This window comes from Lynx canadensis, chromosome C1, assembly GCF_007474595.2.
Source record: "Lynx canadensis isolate LIC74 chromosome C1, mLynCan4.pri.v2, whole genome shotgun sequence".
Taxonomy (NCBI): Eukaryota; Metazoa; Chordata; class Mammalia; order Carnivora; family Felidae; genus Lynx; species Lynx canadensis.
In genome coordinates this window covers 82530103-82550210 of record NC_044310.1, presented here as the reverse complement: position 1 = coordinate 82550210, position 20108 = coordinate 82530103, and the positions used below count along the sequence as shown (strand labels likewise).

The following is a 20108-nucleotide window of genomic DNA, read 5'->3' as shown; positions in this document are numbered from 1 at the left end:
TTTTACTTTTTTGCTATTCCCAGGGAAGCAGTATGCCAGATTTATAATGATAGAACCATATTACATAACAGGATATTTGTTGTTAGATTTATTTGCAAAGTGATTCTCCTCTTTTATGGAATAATGTATAGATAAAGCCCACTCATACAGAAAGTGATATATTTTAGAAGACAATTTGTCATGCAGTGCATTTAATTTTTAAAATTCTAGCTTTTAAAACTAATTAAAAGATTTGTTTGACATGAAGAGCCAGTTTATGGCAGAATTTTGGGAATTAAGAAAGGAATGACTTACCCCTAAGATTTAAATTACAGGTTTTCAGGTAAACCAATGAAACTTTACCTATAGTGTATAACAATATGCACTATGATACCACAAAACGCATAAAACAGATTTCTCATTTTACCATGTGTTTCTGCAGTTCAAGAGTGAAACTTCTTTAAAATTATATATCACTAATACTTTTAGAAAGTCATCGTTGCTCCACCATCCCCAATTTCTCCCCCAGCATCTACCTATTGTAAGAGGTAACCATTCCTCTGAATTATTTTAATTATTTTCTTATACTTACATTTGGTCACATAAGTGTGTTTCACTAAACAGTATGTTATGTTTTTTGTTTTGTTTTAGGTATCATATTCTATATATGTTTCCACAGCTTGCTCTGTTCACTCAACAGATTTCTAAATTAATCTGTTGTGGTAGAGTAGCTCTGGTTCATTCTGCAAATTTTATTTTTCATTTTAATTCAACTTTTTTGGACCCTGTTTCTTTTCCTAGCCTCTTAACAAGACATCTCTGCAAAAGTTTCTTTTTCTGTTCATTGAGGCCATAGTGACTATCTTGATCCAGTGGTAACCATGGAAACACTATAGTTTTTTTTTTCTTTAGGATAAAAGAGGTCAAGTAAATGAACTTAAACAAGCAAATATAATCAGCCTGTTTACCATTTAAATCTCTTTACTAATGCTGAAAAATCACTAGCATCACTTCAAATGTTAAGGGGTCACTAACATTCGATTATATAATGGTAGTTACAATATCACACAAAGCAGAGATATCACCTAACATTTTCTTATCTATAAACATCAATTTTAAAAAATCAGTATATTGTTAATGCACTGAAGACTAGAACTATGGTAATTCTTCTTCTTTGTTATAGAGAATAAGCTTGTTTGTTCTAAATATTCTGAATATGTTTGTTATATTAATTCCCTTAAGCAATGCTAATATAATTTAGCTATTAAATATTAAAGCAAAATATTATCTTATGAAATCATGCTCAAATTCTAGTATTCCCAGGTCAAAAGCTTTAGTAAGTTATTGCCCAATTATTGAAGCTTTAACTCTATAATCATATAACCAAGGGTAATTGATTGTATCCAAGTTTTCATTCACCTTTCACTTAACAATTCCAAGAAGTCTTAAGTTAGTGGAGAAGGGTTTGTTTTTTTTTTTTGATAAGGTAATAATAGCAAATATGAATGAATTTGGGAAAGAAAACCTAGAATAAAACTTCTATTACCAATTTATCACTGGGTGACAATCTTGGAATCTCAGCACTTTCACTGAATTTGGAATACACTGAATTTTTAAATTGCTACAATGGCAACAGTTGACTCACTGATAGTTGACAAGCTCTACACATTAGGCATATGCAATTTGGGCGGTTGTTAAGGATCTTTTTTCTTGGCTTGAGTTAAAGAAAGAGAACACTAACCTGTTCAGAGAAACACTGCCTGTCATAAATCAACATAAAGGAATTAGCAACCCTGATTATGAAGTAGATAAAATTTCCCTCTGATTTGCTTGCACTTACTGTTTGATCTTGGTTAAAGAGATCATTAATAATTCTCCCATGGTATATTTAGAGTTTAATACCAGATTATAAAAGAGAAAAATAAAACACCCCCAACATTAAAAATAAATTTAACTCACAGTATTCAAAAGAAAAATCTCTAATGTCAGAATTTTAGGTTTTAAGTTAGCACTGAAGTGGGGCATTTTAAGAATGGAGCATTTGCTTGACTGTCCTCTATTTATTTTTTATTAAAAAAATTTTTTTAATGTTTATTCTTGAGTGATAGAGAGACAGAGCATGAGTAAGGGAGGAGCAGAGAGAGAGGGAGACACAGAAAATGAAACAGGCTCCAGGCTCTGAGCTGTCAACACAGAGTCAGACACTGGACTTGAACTCACAAATCTGTGAGAGCATGACCTGAGCCAAAGTTGGACCCTTAGCTGACTAAGCCACCCAGACACCCCTGACTGTCCTCCATTTAAATCTTGTTAATTTGGCCATTTGCCCACTGTGGGTTGTTGGCCTAATTGTTATTAGGCGGGTTACTGTAAAATAGTATATGGCTTAGAATTACTGGACCATTGCGGTTTTCCTTACTCAGCATAGGTGCAATTCTTCTATGCTGTGTCTTCTTTATTTTATGATATTAAAAAAAAAGCCTAAACATACTATGAAGATGTGGTCCCAGCCTAGGGCACAGACACAAGAAGCAACTATAGTTGGTTAAGATCGTAATACATTCATCAGCCAAGAAATCCTCTAGGTAGCCAATGACCAGTTTAGGAATTCACATCCACCTGACCCAGAAAGCCTTAGAGTCAGATTGTATCTGAATAAAACCATTGTATTTCGATCCTTGAGATCAGATAAACCCAGGAAGTTAGAGCCAACAATCCGGGAGATCTTAAAAGCTACAGTGTGAGGAAGTTGAAATATGCTTCCTGTCACTGAGGCTCTGCAGTAGGCTGAGATGGGGAGAGGTGGGCAATCTGTGTCAAGCACAGTGTTACCAACTGTAGTTGGGGACAGGGAGCTGTATTCAGGGGTCGCTGAGGTATCAGGGGAAGCAAGGAAAGTCCCCAATTCTAGAGTAACAGACTAGTAGGAAAGGATCTAAAGCAAAGAACCAGTACCTGAAATTTGAATATAATGTCTGTTCAGCAACAGAATAAGGCCAGCAATAAATCCTCTATCCTTCCCCTGCCTCAGGACAAGACCCATTCTAGTGCCTAGGGTTTTGCTTTAGACTTCTTCAGAAAACACTATTTGAGCACCTGTTAAAGGCCAGGCTAGAAGCTGCACATGTGTTAGCAAATGAGATCGTTTCTTTTCCAATCCTTATACTCTAGTGAAAGGTTCAGACAAGAATATAGACAGTTACACTACAGGATGTTAAGAATGCCAATTGGGGAAGGATATATTGCTATGATGGCATAAGTCAGAGCAGCTTATTAAGACTTGATGATGTTGGAGACATGGAAAGGTTTCTCAAAGGGACTGAAGTCTAAGTTAAGACCTGAAGAATGGATAGGAAGAGGGATGCTGCTAACATTAATCAGTTTTGTTGAATAAGCAGGAGGTGCTGCTAAATTATAAAGTGGTCCTTTAAATAGGTGCCCCTTCATTTGTGGGACTCTTCAGTGCCAGGGCACATGAGCTGGTGAACTGAGTAAGGACTGGATTCACTTCCTTGGCCAAGTTTTATACAGGGCAAAACCTGTGGCCTAGATTGGATTTATCTAGGTGAAAGTCTTTTAGACTAGGGAGTAGAGCAGAGGAAATGAAGACTTCAAGGCTTAAAGTTGGAATATACAAGAAAGTTGGAATATAGAAGAAAATAAGCCTGGGGCACCTGGGTGGCTCCGTCAGTTAAGTGTCTGACTTCAGCTCAGGTCATGATCTCACAGTCCGTGAGTTCGAGCCCCGCGTCGGGCTCTGTGTGGACAGCTCAGAGCCTGAAGCCTGCTTTGGATTCTGTGTCTCCCTCTCTCTCTGACCCTCCTCCATTCATGCTCTGTCTCTCTCTGTCTCAAAAATAAATAAACCTTAAACAAAATTTTTTTAAAAATAGAAGAAAATAAGCCTTATTTGATAGAAACATTCCTAGCATCGTGTTCTCAGACCATGGCAGCACTTGAGTTACCTACCCGGGTAAGCTGCACAGAAGCCACCTGCAGGGATGTAGAGCATACATTTAAGCCTTTGCCAAGACAGAAATTTGACCCATTAAACCTGAGCATTCTGGAGTGACTTGAATTGTCATTTTACCCATTATAAGATTGTGGAACACTGTTTCACAATGGCAAATCAAAGTAAGGCTGGTGGTGTTGCCCATAATTACAATAGAAGTGGAATGGCTTAATTAGTAAAACATTAACTGGCAGGATTCCTATAAGTAAAAATGTACATATTTAAGGAGGCTTATTGTAACATTTATACCATTTATTTTATAATATACTAATTCGAATGTAAAAGTGAATGTAAATTACCAGAAATTAACATGCAATGTGAAGAAAAGTCCTTTTATCCTCTGCAACTGTAGCATTTGGCAGATTCAGGAATAAATAATCTTTTGTGGCAAGGGTATGCCTTATCAAACATATGCAGATCAGCACTAATTAATGCTAATTAAGGTTTCCTGTCTATCTAGTTGGAAAAACGTCCAAATGTTATGAAATCCAGTTAGTATGCCTATTACGCTAATTGTTTTATATGGGGTGGTTCTTAATTAAAATATGTAAATTGACCTTAATTGCTATATACTAATGGGGGTTCATGTTATCTCACTAAAAGTGACAAGATGGTGAGGAGGGGTACTTAAATGACTAATTCTGATAAATCCTTAACTAAATGACCTTTACTCAAAATTAATTTTAATTGGAAGTTGGCTAAAGAAACATTTTTCTTCTTTGTTTCTTTTTAGTTTTTAGTAATGTAAGAATGTTACTCTTCTTTGTTAATACAGCTTTAGAAGCAGTTGTACATTGTTAATTACACTTAACAAGCAAGTTAATTTGACTGTTTACTGTTTATAGTTATCAGGAAGTTATTGATATCCTCATTTCAGTCTTGGAAGAACTGAATTCTCATTGAATGTGAATTTATAGTTAGAATTCTATAGGTAGGTTGACCCAGTTAGTTTGTTAGAATATGTGTTAAAGTTTGATGAGCCAGTGGTACTAATATGTACTCCCTGGCTGATTTACATTGGAATTGCTTTTTAAGAAAAATAGTGGTTTTTTTTCTTTACAAAACATTAGCTTTTATTGGAATTAAAATGTCATTGAAGGTATTTGGATTAACTAGACTGAACCAATATTCTTACATTTTACTTATCAGGTTTTTATTTATTATTTAATTGCAAACAAAATATGTATGCCCAAAACCAATAAAATGAATTTACATATTTTTTTATGATGCTAACCTTACAATTACAGAAAGTAATTTAAATAAAGCTGACAAATACTTTGTTTACTCTTACATTTGGAAGTAGTTTATATTCACATGTAATTTAAAATATATTTTTAAAATTCTTCTCTAAAAATGTGAGAAAGGACTTGGTAAAATATTGTCATATAGAAATGAGCATCGAATAAAGATTGTAGTTTTTCTTGGTCAAAAGGAGACCCAATATCTTTACTCTTTTATCAGGACATCGTGACAAATGTTTCGCCTAGAATCATCCGGGGGACTACCTCTGGCCCCATGTATGGCCCTGGACAAAGCTCCTTCCTGAATATTGAGCTCATCAGTGAAAAAACAGCTGCATATTGGTGTCAAAGTGTCACCGAACTAAAAGCTGACTTTCCAGACAATGTAAGTGTGATTTAATGTCTAAAACAAAAGAATTGGCATAAGTTGGTGAATGTTTATTTAAACATCCAATTCATAGGCTTATAAATATTAATGTGTATAATATATTTTATTAAAGAATCTGCCAGTTGCTTTGCTGATGCATAGAAAGATAAAAAAGAAAGAAAAGCTCAAGAACTCATAAAAATCCACACAATGTGAGGCTTTGTTATAAATGGGTGCCATGCAGATGGAAGAAGTATCTACATAAGCAGAGGAAGAGAAATGAAATCCTCATTTTATTGACTTGGTTTTCACTGTATGTAGCTAGTATTTATGAAGGTGATGACCTTAGGAAGAAATTGCAGGCTATAAATCATTTTAAATATAAACCTGAGGCAGAAGCAGAATATCTTCTTATATAGTTTATTTATGTTTTTTCAGTGGGAAATAATTTACCAAATAATTTTAATACCTTTATACTAAATGAGTCACTATCTTTTATAAAGCCCTTTCTTTAAAAGTACTGTGCACAAAGATTACATATATTTCATTTCTTTATGGATTTTTATATGTCGCCAGTAGTTTTTTAACCTATAGGTAGTATTTTCTCTTCAGTAGATGGTTAGAGTTGTTCTTAATTCATTTATTTTTTTTTCCCCTCATCACTCTGATACACATATGCATATACACAACACACACACACACACAATTTTTTGCTCCCCCCACCCCCATCATTTTCTGTCTCAGAGCTGGTGATGAATGGAAGTTGAGGTTTGGACAATGTGTGTCTTTGTGTTGTAGAAAAGATACAAAGACGAATTGGAATGTTTTAAGTACTCTAATGATAGATATTTTAAAATCTAATGAAATTTGTGGATGTTTTCCCACAAACTGATAAATTCAAAAATCTTATAAAGGGACTTTCTATTTCATTCTCTTGCCTAACCCATTAAGTTGTTGTTGTTTTAGAGTATTCTAATTGGTTCAAAGCTCTCTTACCTTGAAACAAAATATATACACATAGAATAAAATTAATCATCCTCAAGTCAAACCTTCATATATAAAGGGAACTATCAATACCCATATGATATCTGTAGATTCTGTTCTTTAGGAATTTTTCACTTTCTGAAATTGATGTTGCAAATACTCTATGTTCACATTATGCAATTAACTCTAGTAAACAATTATGTTGAGCTATTTGTTTTTTAAAGGGCCAAAATCTTGTGGGAAGCTTTTCTCAGAAAGACAGGGACAAAAAGTGGGTCAAGTATAAGAAGAATTATTAATGTATTTTTAAACACCATCTACAGGTTTTAAGTATTATACTAGGTACTGAACAACCGTAAAATAATAGCAAAAATAATAAGTGTGAGCTCTTATAATATTAAACTGTGGTTGGTATTGTTATAAATGCCTTATGTATTTTAACACTCAATCTTTAAATAATCTTATAAGATAGGTACTATTACTTTCCCCATTTCACAGAGAGGAAACTGATAGGAAACAAAGAAGTAACATTACATGCCCAGGGTTGCACAGCTATTCCTCGGTTCCCCTTTCAGTTTCCCTGGTTTTAGTTACCAGGAATCAACCCAGTCTGAAAGCAGATGATCCTCCTTCTGATGTTGGAAGGTCAGTAGTTGCTTTAAGCTTTGTCACAGTGCTTATGTTATTCACCTCACTTTATCTCATCACATGGGCATTTTATCATCTCACATCATCATGAGAAGGAGAGTGAATACAGTACAATATTGAGAGAGAGAGAGAGGCCATATGCACATAACTTTTATTACAGTGTGTTGTTATAACTGTTCTATTTTATTCTTAGCTTTTGTTGCTAATTTCTTATTGTGCCTAATTTATAAACTAAACTTTATCATTGGTATGTATATATAGGAAAAGCATGGTTTATAAAGGGTTCAGTGCTATCCATGGTTTCAGGTAACCACTGGAGGTCTTGAAATGTATCCCTCATAGATAAAGGGGGACTATTCTACATGGTGAAACCAGAATTTGAACTTGAAACTTGCTTTTAGCATCTGTGCTCCTGTCTAATTATAGTGTTCTCTAGTGCACAAAGTGCAGTATCATTTCAGGCCTTTAAAATTGCAGTATTACTTTTTAATGCAACATAAGAGGATGAAATATAATTTCTCCAGATATTGCTTCTATAGTATTTAGATAAGCCATAGTATCTGAAAAAAAATCCCTTTTCCTGGAAGAGAACTCCTGCCATTGGCTCGTCTCAAACTCTACTCCCTTTTGGGCAGGAGTGAGATATTATACAGCGGCCTCCAAGAAATGACAGTAAGTAGACGAGAAAGCTGAGATGAAACTCTTGCTTTGTGATTCCACAGTCAAGTAGAAAGAAGAAGCACATTGAAATGTTCTTTTCAAAGTTTCCCTGGAAACAGTTTTCTCCTCCTATATGCTTTTTCCTTCTGAGAAAACAATGCATGCTTTTCTTGTTTCTAATTCTTTCGCCATTGAGATTATACTCATTATTCTTTTTCTATATCCTTAGAACTAATTTCTAACACTTTTATCCTCCATATCAACGATAACATTTTAAATACAATTAAAATGGCATTCCCATTTGAACCCAGAGAAATAATGTGTTGCACCTAGATATTGCCATGCTGCGAGTAGAATATCCCCCACTGTTTTGGAATTACTCTGATGCCAAACCCAATGAGCTGAACGAAAGAAGGTGACCCTTCATTTTCCAAGTTTAATTATCACTCTCACTGGAGTTTTCCCACATCATTCTCAAGTGCGTGGCTGCCACCTTTGATGACAGGGATCGGGTAATTCAACCCAGTGTGGCAGCTTCTAAGCAAGGGGTAACTTTTCTGAAAAAGAAATTGTCCTGGGGGTTGTGGAGAAGGGATGTAGGTCAGCTGATAGCAGCAGCAGCTAGTATCTCTCTTTCCAGAGAGAGTAGACACCAGTTGACCATGAACTGGAGGAGACAGCTGGAAGAACACCTTGACCAGAAAGGCATTGAGACCCCTGAAATATATTGTAAAGTCTTGTTCCTTAACTAGCACAGAGTTATACCAAAGCCTACACTTTATACTAGACTTCTGCCCGGCTTTCAAGGTTTCTTTTTATTTATCTGTGAATTAAATTTGGCACACTGATGATTGTAGTGACAGTTTATTACTAAGAGTTTTTTTTTGTTCCTAAGCTGAGATTTTGCAATGCTTATTATGAAATGTACTGTATAATTAGGGCTTACAGAAATCAATTTTAAGTGAATCCTTTCATTCTCACTGCAAAAGCCTTAGAAACCATATATTTTAAGCTTCACAATTTTTTTTAACCAAAAAAATACATGCTGCATTTTGTCTGAATGCACTGAATTAGCAAACAAAGACTGACATTTTCTATCATTTGTGGCAGCTAAAGTAAGAGTTAGGCAAAAGATAGGGATTCAGCAGCGAATTAGCTGGTGAAGATAGAAAAGGGAGTGATGGCTTTGTTAGAGAAATTAATAAAGGAAGAACAATTGATATGTAAATATACTTCAATTACAATACACCTCATTCTACTGAAACCCTTCCTCAGTTCATTACTGAGAAATCAGCATTGCACACATTAAGTTCAAAATGATTCCAAACAAGTTGCTCTTCATCAGCATTCCTGAAAGTGCTTTCCTGACCAATTATCCTCTAAATACAGAATTCTGAACCCCGTGTGTGTGCCCTGGACTCCTTACACACCCTACCAAAGCCTAACAGCCTTTCTTCAGAATGTTTTTGAATGTGTAAAACCCAATTCAACAGTTTGCAAAGGATTCCTATTGTATGAAAATGAATGCTCAATATATTTTTACAAATACAGTATAGTAATGCACGTTACTCTTTAATAAGTCACTAAATCACAATCTAGTGGTGGATGTAGTAACTACTGGAATTTTAACATAATGGTGACCATCAGTGACACCTTGAGATATCTGAAGCAACTTTAAGGTGATTTTCTGTGGCTTCTGTTGGTGCAAAGTCCCAGGTTATCAATAGCCCTACTATGGTTTGTTGCATTCCTGAGGAAATGCTAAATTACAGCAGGAGGTTAGTGAAAATAAAGAAAATAAAAATAAAGGTCTAAGTTTTTCTCCATCCTAGTTCACGAATTTCCTGTATTCTATCAAGAATTCTATGGACCTCAGATTAAGAACCTTTGCCCACTGCTTCTCAGCTCTGGTTGCATATTAGAATCTCTTGTGGAACTTCAGAAAAGGTATTTATGGTTAGGCTCTGTCCTAGTTTAGTCATTTCAGAAATTCTGGGATGGATACAGTGAATATCCATTTGTGTGAGTGTGAATGTGTGTGTGTGTGTACGTGTGTGTGTATACATATGTATATATGTATGTGGTGTGTGTGCATATTTTTTATAAAGTTCATCAATTAATCCTACTGCATATAAAACCAGTATCATTCATGACCATTGACATAAATCATTACATATTTATAAAAGTCCTGTATCAGAGCTCAAGAGCCTTTCATATGTGCCAGGGCCTGTACTTAGGGCTTTATGTATCTGTGAAGCAGAGTTTTTCCTCATTTTATAGATGAGGAGACTGACTTTTATAAATATGGCATTGCACAGGGCACTGTGTCACGCGGCTAGTAAGTGAAGTCATTGGGGCTGGAAATCTTTCCATTACACCTTGAAGAGGTATTTCACTTGGCACTAAAGAACCTGAGGAATTAAGAGTAATATGTCATTTCAGTTCTCCTTTACCCACCCACTCAGATAGGTCAATTATATTGAGCTCTCTTAACCACAGACTCTCAAAAAGGAAAGCAAAATCTTTTTATTAGACAAAGAAAGAAGTCTGTCATCAGCCAACCATTATTTTGTCATTAGTCCCAGCTCAAGACATTTTATAGCTGACTTTAGAGAACAATGTCGGTGACTCAATGTGGACCTTGGTTTGAACTGTTACCTGGTCCCATCTTAAGTTCTGTATTTGAAAATAGGGAGTCAAGGGATTGAGTCAGATCTAGGTGTCCTCTAAGCAAGGAGGATGCTTACTGCTTATTCAGTGGGTATTCATCACCCCATAACTGCTGCAGTCTTCCTATAGGCACCACAAAGGCTGACTCAGCAGAAGCAGGCTTTCTTTTCTTTGGATTATTTATAACTAAGTCTTACTCATTAGAAATATGGGGATTTTGTTATCCCCTCTCAATCTGTTTAGAAGAATAAAATTTGTAACAGATAAAACTACAATATATATGTTTCAGGCCAATGATGACCAGTATAGGGTTGTTAACTTTTGCTTTCATTTTTTATTAAACCATTGCTTTCTTAATATAGAGCTTATAAAGCATAAACATCACCTTTGCTCTTTCCCCCTCATGTTCTGAAAAGGATATTCACCAACAGAAATGTAAGCATCCCTGCACTGGAGGGATTCCTTCTTTGTTCCCTCTGGAATTTTTTGAGCTTGTCAATTCTCTGTTTCTGTCAATTTCTACACATTCCCATGTTGATTTATTTTAAATAAATTAGGAAACTGCTGGAGCAAATATTGAAGGGAAGTCTAGTATATCCCCAGGAAACTCCTTCTTTCTTTACACCAGAGCTTAAGTAGTGATTTTCTAACATCATTCATGAATTCTAGAGAATATAGATACTTCCCAACCTCCCTCCTTTACTAAAATCCAGGATGGTTATCTGCTGACATTACTTTATTGATTTTTTAAAAGATCTATCTAGTGTACAAAAAAATAAAATAAAAATTAATCATAATAATAGTGGAAATTTAAAAAGTTAGGGTGGATTGATGTAAAACAGTCCATGTCCAGTTATCCTAACAAATCTCTGTTTTCACTTTCTAGAGTTGATAGAGTCTAAGAGCTAATGGTATGAGGTTTAAAGTCAGAATAGATTTGAATCTCAGCATCAACTCTGACTTGCTGTTTATTGATGCTCTCAGAGTCTGCTTCCTCATCTGTGTGATAACAAGAACTATTCCCAGAGGTTGTTGTAAAGATTAAATGAGATATTATATGTATCTTGTTTGGCACATTGAAGTTATTCACCACTATAAATAATATTGCATAGGATACCTTTACGCATTTAGCTTTTATTCCTTTGTAAAGTAATAATTAGTTTTCATGAAATATTCTGAGAGGGGGTTTTGGCAAGTCAAAGGTAACAGCCTACTTATAGCTCTTGAAGTATATTGCCAGTTGATTTGCAAAGTATTTGTGAACTAACAGTGCATATACAAGTCACTATTTTAGAAATAATTACCAATTAAAATATTAAAAACTAGCTCACTAAATATGCTTTTTAGTGATACTTATAATCTTGAATTTATTATATGTAATATAGAATGTAGTCTTCTGATCTTTATTCAGTGTTTTATTTGTTATACTTCTGTGCTTTAATATCACTCATTCTTTTGACTTAGTTTCCAATTAAAACAAGACTTAAATAATGGCAGTTATTAGTATCAGCATAGAAAGAGAAAAATTAAAATGTGTTTAATTCTACAAACAAGAGTAGCCAAAATGAATCAGAATGCATAATGAAGCTCATAGTTCTGTGATTAGTTTCTGGCTTCATGTAGCCAAGTATTTTTTTTTCTTTTTTTTTTTTTTTTGAATAGGATATTCCTAGTTCCTTAAAAGAAAACATTAGCGGGGCGCCTGGGTGGCGCAGTCGGTTAAGCGTCCGACTTCAGCCAGGTCACGATCTCGCGGTCCGTGAGTTCGAGCCCCGCGTCGGGCTCTGGGCTGATGGATCAGAGCCTGGAGCCTGTTTGCGATTCTGTGTCTCCCTCTCTCTCTGCCCCTCCCCTGTTCATGCTCTGTCTCTCTCTGTCCCAAAAATAAATAAACGTTGAAAAAAAAATTTAAAGAAAACATTAGCTACAGTTTAGATGGAGTAATGGGGACTGGATTTACCATCCCACCTGAAACACCAACATAAAATAAGGTATAAAATATATGAAACAGCAGTGTTTAAGACCTGGAACAACAGTCGATAAAGATAGTGGTCACTGAGAGATTTCGGAAAACAAAGGAATGAGCTCTGCCAATGCTCTAGAATGTTTCCAGGCCACATTACAGGGAGAAGAACCCAGAAGTCTCTCTGAGTTGAGGAGACAAAGCTGAAAGTCCAGAGAAACCAAGGTGGCTAGAATTCACAAGATAGAACACCAGAAAGCAGAGAGCTGCATGCAGGGAGTACTCCAGTGACCTGCAGAAGGTCCCTCTTGAGTGTTCAACAGAGTACATCAGCTCATGCATGTGAGTAAATTACAAGAGACTGCAGAAAGAACTTTCTGAATGGATTAGAGGAACTAGTACTCAATTCTTAAAAGGATCTGGGAATAATGACTCTTCCTGCCAGCCAGACTGGAAAACCCCATGATTCACAATTAGCCATAGGCTTAGCACTGCTTTAGTCATGCCCAACAACCCTTAAAAGCCAGATCTGAAAGAATCAAAATATTTCCAAGTAACCTGCAACTCAGAACAAACCTCAAGAATATAGGTATACAAAAATATCTAGGACCAAATAAGATAAAATTCACAGTGTCTGGCATTCAACTAAAAATTACCTATCATGTGGGACACCTGGGTGGCTCAGTCGGTTAAGCATCCAACTTCAGCTCAGGTCATGATCTCACAGTTCGTGGATTTGAGCCCCTTGTCGGCTCTGTGCTGATAGCTTGGAGCCTGGAGCTTGCTTTGGATTCTGTATTTCCCTCTCTCTCTGCCCCTCCCCCCCACCTCTCTCTCTCAAAAATAAGTAAACATTAAAAAAATTTTAAAAATAAAAATCCAAACAAAACAAAAAATGCAATCAGACTTCCAGAATGAAAACTACAATGAATAAGATGAAAAATACACTGGTAACTAATAACACCGTATTAGGCACTGCAGAAGAAATGATTAGTCACCTTGAAGATAATAGCAATAAAAACTATCCAAATTAAAATGCATGGGGGGTGGTTGGAGAGTGGGGAGTAAATATACCATTTGTGAGCTAGGGACAACTTCATGTGGCCTGATATATACTGGAGTTTTCAAAGTTTGAAGAAACAAAATGGCTCCAATTCCCAGTTTTGCATAAAACTATAAGCCTTTCCACCTGCAAAACAAACAAACAAGTAAAAAACAAGAAACTTGAACTCCAGGCATAAGAAACATGAAGAAAATTATACCAAGGAGTACATCATAATTAAATTAGTTGAGCCAATGATAAAGAAACAATTTTGAAATCAGAGAAAAAAGCATATTCTTTACAGAAGAACAAATATAAAAGTCACTGTTTTGATTTGTTGTCAGAAACAATGCACGCTAGAAGACAACAACTTTCAAGTGCTGAAAGAAAATAAAAGGTCAACAACTGTTAATGTAGATTTCAAAATTCAACAATATATCTTTCAAAAATACAGGTGAAATAAATACTTTTTCAAACACGAAAAGCCAAAATAAAATCATCATCAGGAGATCAGCACCACAAGAAATGTTTAAAAACTGTTTTAGACAGAATGTAAAATGCTGCTAGGTTGAAATAAGGATCTACACAAAGAAAGGAAGAATACCAGGATTTGTAACTACATACGTAAATATATGATTTTGTTTCTTCTTATTTAATTCACTTTAGAAGAGAATTGTTTGTTTAAACAAAAATATAAGACTGTGTGGTTTTTAAAATATATAAAGGTAAAATGACAATAAAGTACAAGAGTTGTGAGGAATAAAATGAATTATACTAATGTAAGCTTCTAACAAATTATGTAAAGTTTTGTATCACTTGAAGGTAGACTGTGATAACTATGTACAATTGAAGCTCTAAACAACTAATAAAATAATGCATCTGAATTATAGCTAAAAAGCAACAGTAGAGTTATAAAATAGAATCATACAGAGTACTTAAACCAAAAGAAGGCAGAAAAAGAGAAACGTACTAAAGAAAAGATGACACAAATAGAAACCATGTAGTAAGATGATAGAGTAAAACCTAACCATATCAATAATCATATGAAATGTAAATGGTTGAAACATTCCCAATTAAAAGGCAGAGATTTTCGGATTGGATGAAAAAGCATGACTCTACTGTGTATATATTGCTTACAAGAAAAATAATTTTAAATATAAAGACACAAAAAGGAGAAAATTGAAGCAATGGAAAAAGATGTACCATGCTAACTCTAATCAAATAAAATCTTATAATATTAATAAAAAAAAACAAAGTAGATGTCAAAGCAAAGAATATTGCCAGGGACAATAGGGAGCATTTTATTATAATGAAATGGTCAGTTCATCCACAGGTGACAGCAATCCTTAAGTTTATGCACGTAGTAACAAAATTTTCAGATAACATGAAGCAAAAACTAATAGAACAGCAAGGAGCAATAGAAAAACCCAGAATCTCAGTTTATTTCTATACCTACCTATAAATCATTAATAAAACAATGAAGGGAGGTCATTCAAGATTTGAAAAATGCTATCAACCTATCTGACTGACATTAATAGGACATGCCATCCAATGGTAACAGAATACACTATCTTTTCAAATATGTCCATAACATTTATTAAAATAGACCATATTCTGTGCCACAAAAGAAGTATCAATAATTTTAAAGAATTCAGTTCATTCAATGTATGTAGAAAAAGAAGAATAAACTAAACTCAAATAAGGGATATAATGAAGATCAGTGGAGGATATTGGTAAGTTAGAAAACAGTATTCTCTCTCAAAATAGAGAATATCAAGGAAAGTAAAGCTGATTCCTTAAGAAGACAGCCAAAATTAACAAAACAGACAGACTGAAGAAAAAAGGAGACAAGAAACACAAATTATCAATATAGGGAATGAAAGAAGTAGCACCACTGCAGATTCTACGGATATTAAAGGAAAAATTATAGAATATTATAAACGATTTTATGCAAATAAACTGGACAGATCTTTTGAAAGACGAAAACTATCAAAGCTTAGTCAAGAAGCAATAATGTTAAATAAATTGAATTTATAGGTCAAAACATTTCCATGAAGAAAACTACAGACCCAGATGGCTTCCTGAGTAGATTCCACCAACCCTTTAAGAAAGAATGATTCCAGCTCTTTGAGGAAGACATGGTCACAGCTAGAGTGGAGCTTTGCAGGCTCTGCCCCTGCTCCCAACTCACTGCTGTTCTCTCTTGCTGAGGAATAAGTCAGTCAGGAAGCCATGGCCCGAAGACACCCGTGGAATCAGAGGTGGCCATTCACCAGATTAGAATTACTCTAACCAGCCGCAACGTGAAATCTTTGGAGAATGTATGTGCTGACTTGATCAGAGGCACAAAGGAAAAGAATCTCAAAGTGAAAGGACCATTTCGGATGCCTGCCAAGACTGAGAATCACTACAAGAAAACTCCTTGTGGTAAAGGTTCTAAGACTTGGGATCGTTTTAAAGATGAGGATCAACGATCTACTCATTGATTTGCACAGTCCTTCTGAGATTGTTAGACAGATTACTTCCATCAGTATTGAGCCAGGAGTTGAGGTGGAAGTCACCATAGCAGATGCTTAAATCGACCTTTTTAATAAATTGATTGTTAGTTAAAAAAAAAGAAAGAAAGAATAATGCCAGTTCTACACACACACTTTCAGAAAAGTAAAACAGGGGGAATACTTCCCAACTAAATCTATGGTGCCAACACCTTATTACAACTAGACAAGGACAGGACAAGAAAAGAAGAGTATAGACCATCGTCCTTCATGAACATAAATGCAAAAGTTCTAAACAAATTTTAACAAATAAAATTCAATAATATATAAAGAATATAATGACCTCATCATGACCAAATGAGGTTTATCCCAAGAATTCTAAGTAGGTTTAACATTTGAGAATATTGTAATTCACATAAATTACAAACTAAATAATAACAATGAGAACAACATAAATTATATAATTATCTCCATAAACCAAACAAAAACATTTGAAGAAATCCAAAAATCTGTTTTTAATTTAAAAGAAATTTCAGCAAACTAAGAATAGAGAGGTAATTCCTTAACCTGGTGAGAACCATTAAACAAAACAAACAAAAACCTACAGCTAACATCCTAGTTAATGGTGAAAGACTGAATATTTTCTTCCCAAGAGAAATAAGATAAGGATATCTGCTCTCTCCACTTCTATTCCACATTTCTGCTAGAGTTTATTTGTTTAAATAAAAGAGTGACAACAACAAAGAGATATGCAGATTTCAAAGGAAAAAGTGAAACTTTATTCACAGAGGATATGATTGTTTATGTAGAAAATATGATTAAATGTACCAATAAAAACCACTTTATTTACAAAACCAGGAAGCTACCTTATAGGTTGTTGTTTTCATATTTTATTTCTTAAAATATTGCATTAAAATAGTGTTTATCTTCATTACCAACTTTTCTTGTAATCCCTTAAATTATGCACCTCTGGAGATTGCCTAATTCACCTAATCCTGGTCATGGCCTGTCAAAATTCTACTTTAAATAATAAATGAGGTTAGGGGCGCCTGGGTCATGATCTCACGGTATGTGAGTTTGAGCCACGTGTCTGGCTCTGCGCTGACAGCTCGGAGCCTGGAGCCTGTGTCTCCCTCTCTCTTTGCCCTTCCCCTGCTCACACTCTGTCTCTCTTTCCTTCAAAAATAAATACTAAAAAATTTTTTTAAATAATAAATGAATTTATTAGCAAAGTTGCAAGATACAAGATCAACTTATAAAAGTCAATTATACTTTTTATATGCTGGCAATAGACAACTGGAAACTGAAGTAAATATATCATATTGTATTAAAATTAAGCAGCAAACACATGAAATTGGGATAAATCTGACAAAGATGTGAAAGACATGCATCCTGAAAACTACAAAATCCTGCTAATAGAAATTAAAGAAGACCTTAAAGAAGATCTACAATGATTGGAAGAGTTAGCATTGTTAAGATGTCAAGTGTCCCCATACTGGTGTAAAGATAAAATGCAGTCGTAATCAAAATGTTAGCATTACTTTTTTTGGTACAATTTGACAAGCTGATTCTGAAATCCCTGTGTAAGTGCAAAGGACTTACAGTAGCCAAAATAATTCAAAAAGAACCAATTTAGAAGTCTAACATTTTCTGATTTCAAGGCTTATTTTAAAATTGCAAGAATCAAGATACTGGCATAAAGATAAATATACCAATAGATTAAAGGAGGATAGCAAGCCCGAAAACAACTCACACGTCAGTTGTGTGAACAACTGACTTTGTCAAAGTTGCAAAAAAGAAATTCAGTGGACAAAATATAACAACATATAACAAATGATGCTAGTAAAATTGGTATTCATATTCAAAAAAGTAAGTGTTCACTCATATCTGACATGATATATAAAAATTAATTCAAAATAGTCATAGACCTAAATGAAAAACCTAAAACTATAAAACTTCTTAAAGAAAACATAGGTGAAAGCTTTTGTGATCTTAGGTTAGGCAAATATTTCTTAAATATATACCAAAAGCACGGTGCTTCAAAGAAAAAAAAATGATGTGATTTACCCAAATTAGAAAGTTTTGCACTTCTAAACTTATTGTTAAGAAAGTGAAAATACAAACCAGAATGTAAGAACATATTTACAAATCACATATCTGTTGAAGTGCTTATATCCAGAATATTTTTTTATATCCACGATATTTAAAGAACTTTCAAAACCCAACAGTAAAAAAGCAAACAACCCTCTGCACTTTGACCAAAAAAATTTGAGCAGATACTTCAAATTTTTTTTTAACGTTTTATTTATTTTTGAGACAGAGAGAGACAGAGCATGAACGGGGGAGGGGCAGAGAGAGAGGGAGACACAGAATCGGAAACAGGCTCCAGGCTCCGAGCCATCAGCCCAGAGCCTGACGCGGGGCTCGAACTCACGGACCGCGAGATCGTGACCTGGCTGAAGTCGGACGCTTAACCGACTGCGCCACCCAGGCGCCCCAAGTATTCTTTATTCTTTAAGATAGTTCAAACACACACACATGCGCTCACACACACACACACACACACTAATTTAGTTTTGTTTTTAAAGGTTTGTATACTGTACTTTAATGACTGTTTTTATTTTTGTAACCATTATTTATGTTTGGATAATTGATTCCATTTAAGCAGAATTTAAGGTTGTATCTGAGACCCACAAATAAGATCTAATTAATTGTAAACCATATAAAAGGAGAATAGTCACAGAGGCCTTGGACAACTAACTTAATCACCAGGGAAACCATTTTTAAAATATCACAAATGAGGTAAACTTTGATAGAATAAATATGTACAATGAACCCTCCAAATTACTGAAAATTGTATTCTGTGGGATTTGTCTTCATTTTACGAACTAAAGTTATGAAAATATACATTAGAATGAGCGCCATTTTAGTAGGGATATATATTTATATAGGCAACTTGTGGTTATCCATTTCAATAGCAGATGGTGAAGAACCAATCAATGGATTTCGTCAATAAGGATACAATGATATTTTTACCAGTATCTTCTAGTTTTATATCAAGAGTACATTTCATAATCATGTTAGAGTTAAAAGGGAAGGTTAAAAAAAAAAGAACAGAAGAAAAAGAAAAAGAAAAACATCTTTTGGCAATGAGCCTTTTCCCTAGGCAAGCCCCAAATCTTAAGGGAAGTACAAGAAGCAAGAATTGAAAAAGGGATTTTAGGAATTCAAAACATAATAACTTTTGTATAGCTATTTATAGGACACAAATTTCTATTTCTCTGAGTTGATCTCAGAATGACTTTGAAAGGAAGGTATGAATATCATCCTCATTTTATACTAGATTCTGATAGCCAGATGAAGAGAAGTAATTTCTCAAGGAATTTTGTTTCAGACTATAAGTGGTAGAATTTTAAATTGATAACAGAACATCTGACATACATTTACAATAGGAAAATTATTTTTTTTTTAAAAGTCAAGCTTCAGAGTACTTAAAAATGCTCATGTGTGATTCACTTTTTCTTTTCACCTGGGTTTTCATCCCCTTCTAGTGGAGGTGCTAATGAGCAGAGAAATAGGAAAGGTAATCAGCCAGAGGGAAGAGAAGAATCAAAGACCTAGATAATTCACAAACTGGAAAATGAGCTCCTAACTAATCAAGACTGGATTGTAAATAGGATAGAAAGAATTTATGCATCCCTGGTATCGGCCTGAATAGCATTTGTACCCAATCCAAGAAAAGTATTTGTGAATTTCACAGTTGGCTATTTTTTCTTCCTTTGAGATTTTTTTCCTGAACTAATTATCCATTGTGTACATGAAGCAAAGAAATAACTTACCATTAAAGTCATTTTTGAGGTGGATATTTCACTTTGCATGTTGTTAAAATGCCTGGAGCATTAATAAGGAATGAGTTAACTTTATTAATACAGCTTCTTTGGGGAGTTTCTGATCTATATACTGATCACCCAAAAGGAAATTTTGTGTCATATTTTATTCATGCAAAATTTAGGGAAATAACTAGATTGACTAATCTTTCCGTAATAA

At 34.5% G+C, this 20108-nt stretch overlaps 1 protein-coding gene and 1 pseudogene across 1 annotated transcript in view; both read left to right on the top strand.

Annotated features, from left to right (window-relative positions):
• The window catches only part of DPYD (dihydropyrimidine dehydrogenase), an 863978-nt gene that overhangs the window by 512272 nt on the left and 331598 nt on the right, over positions 1-20108 (top strand). The window contains 1 exon segment of the mRNA XM_030327163.1: positions 5453-5617. Coding sequence (XP_030183023.1) covers positions 5453-5617 — 165 coding nt within the window.
• LOC115521424 lies at positions 15108-17135 on the top strand (annotated as a pseudogene).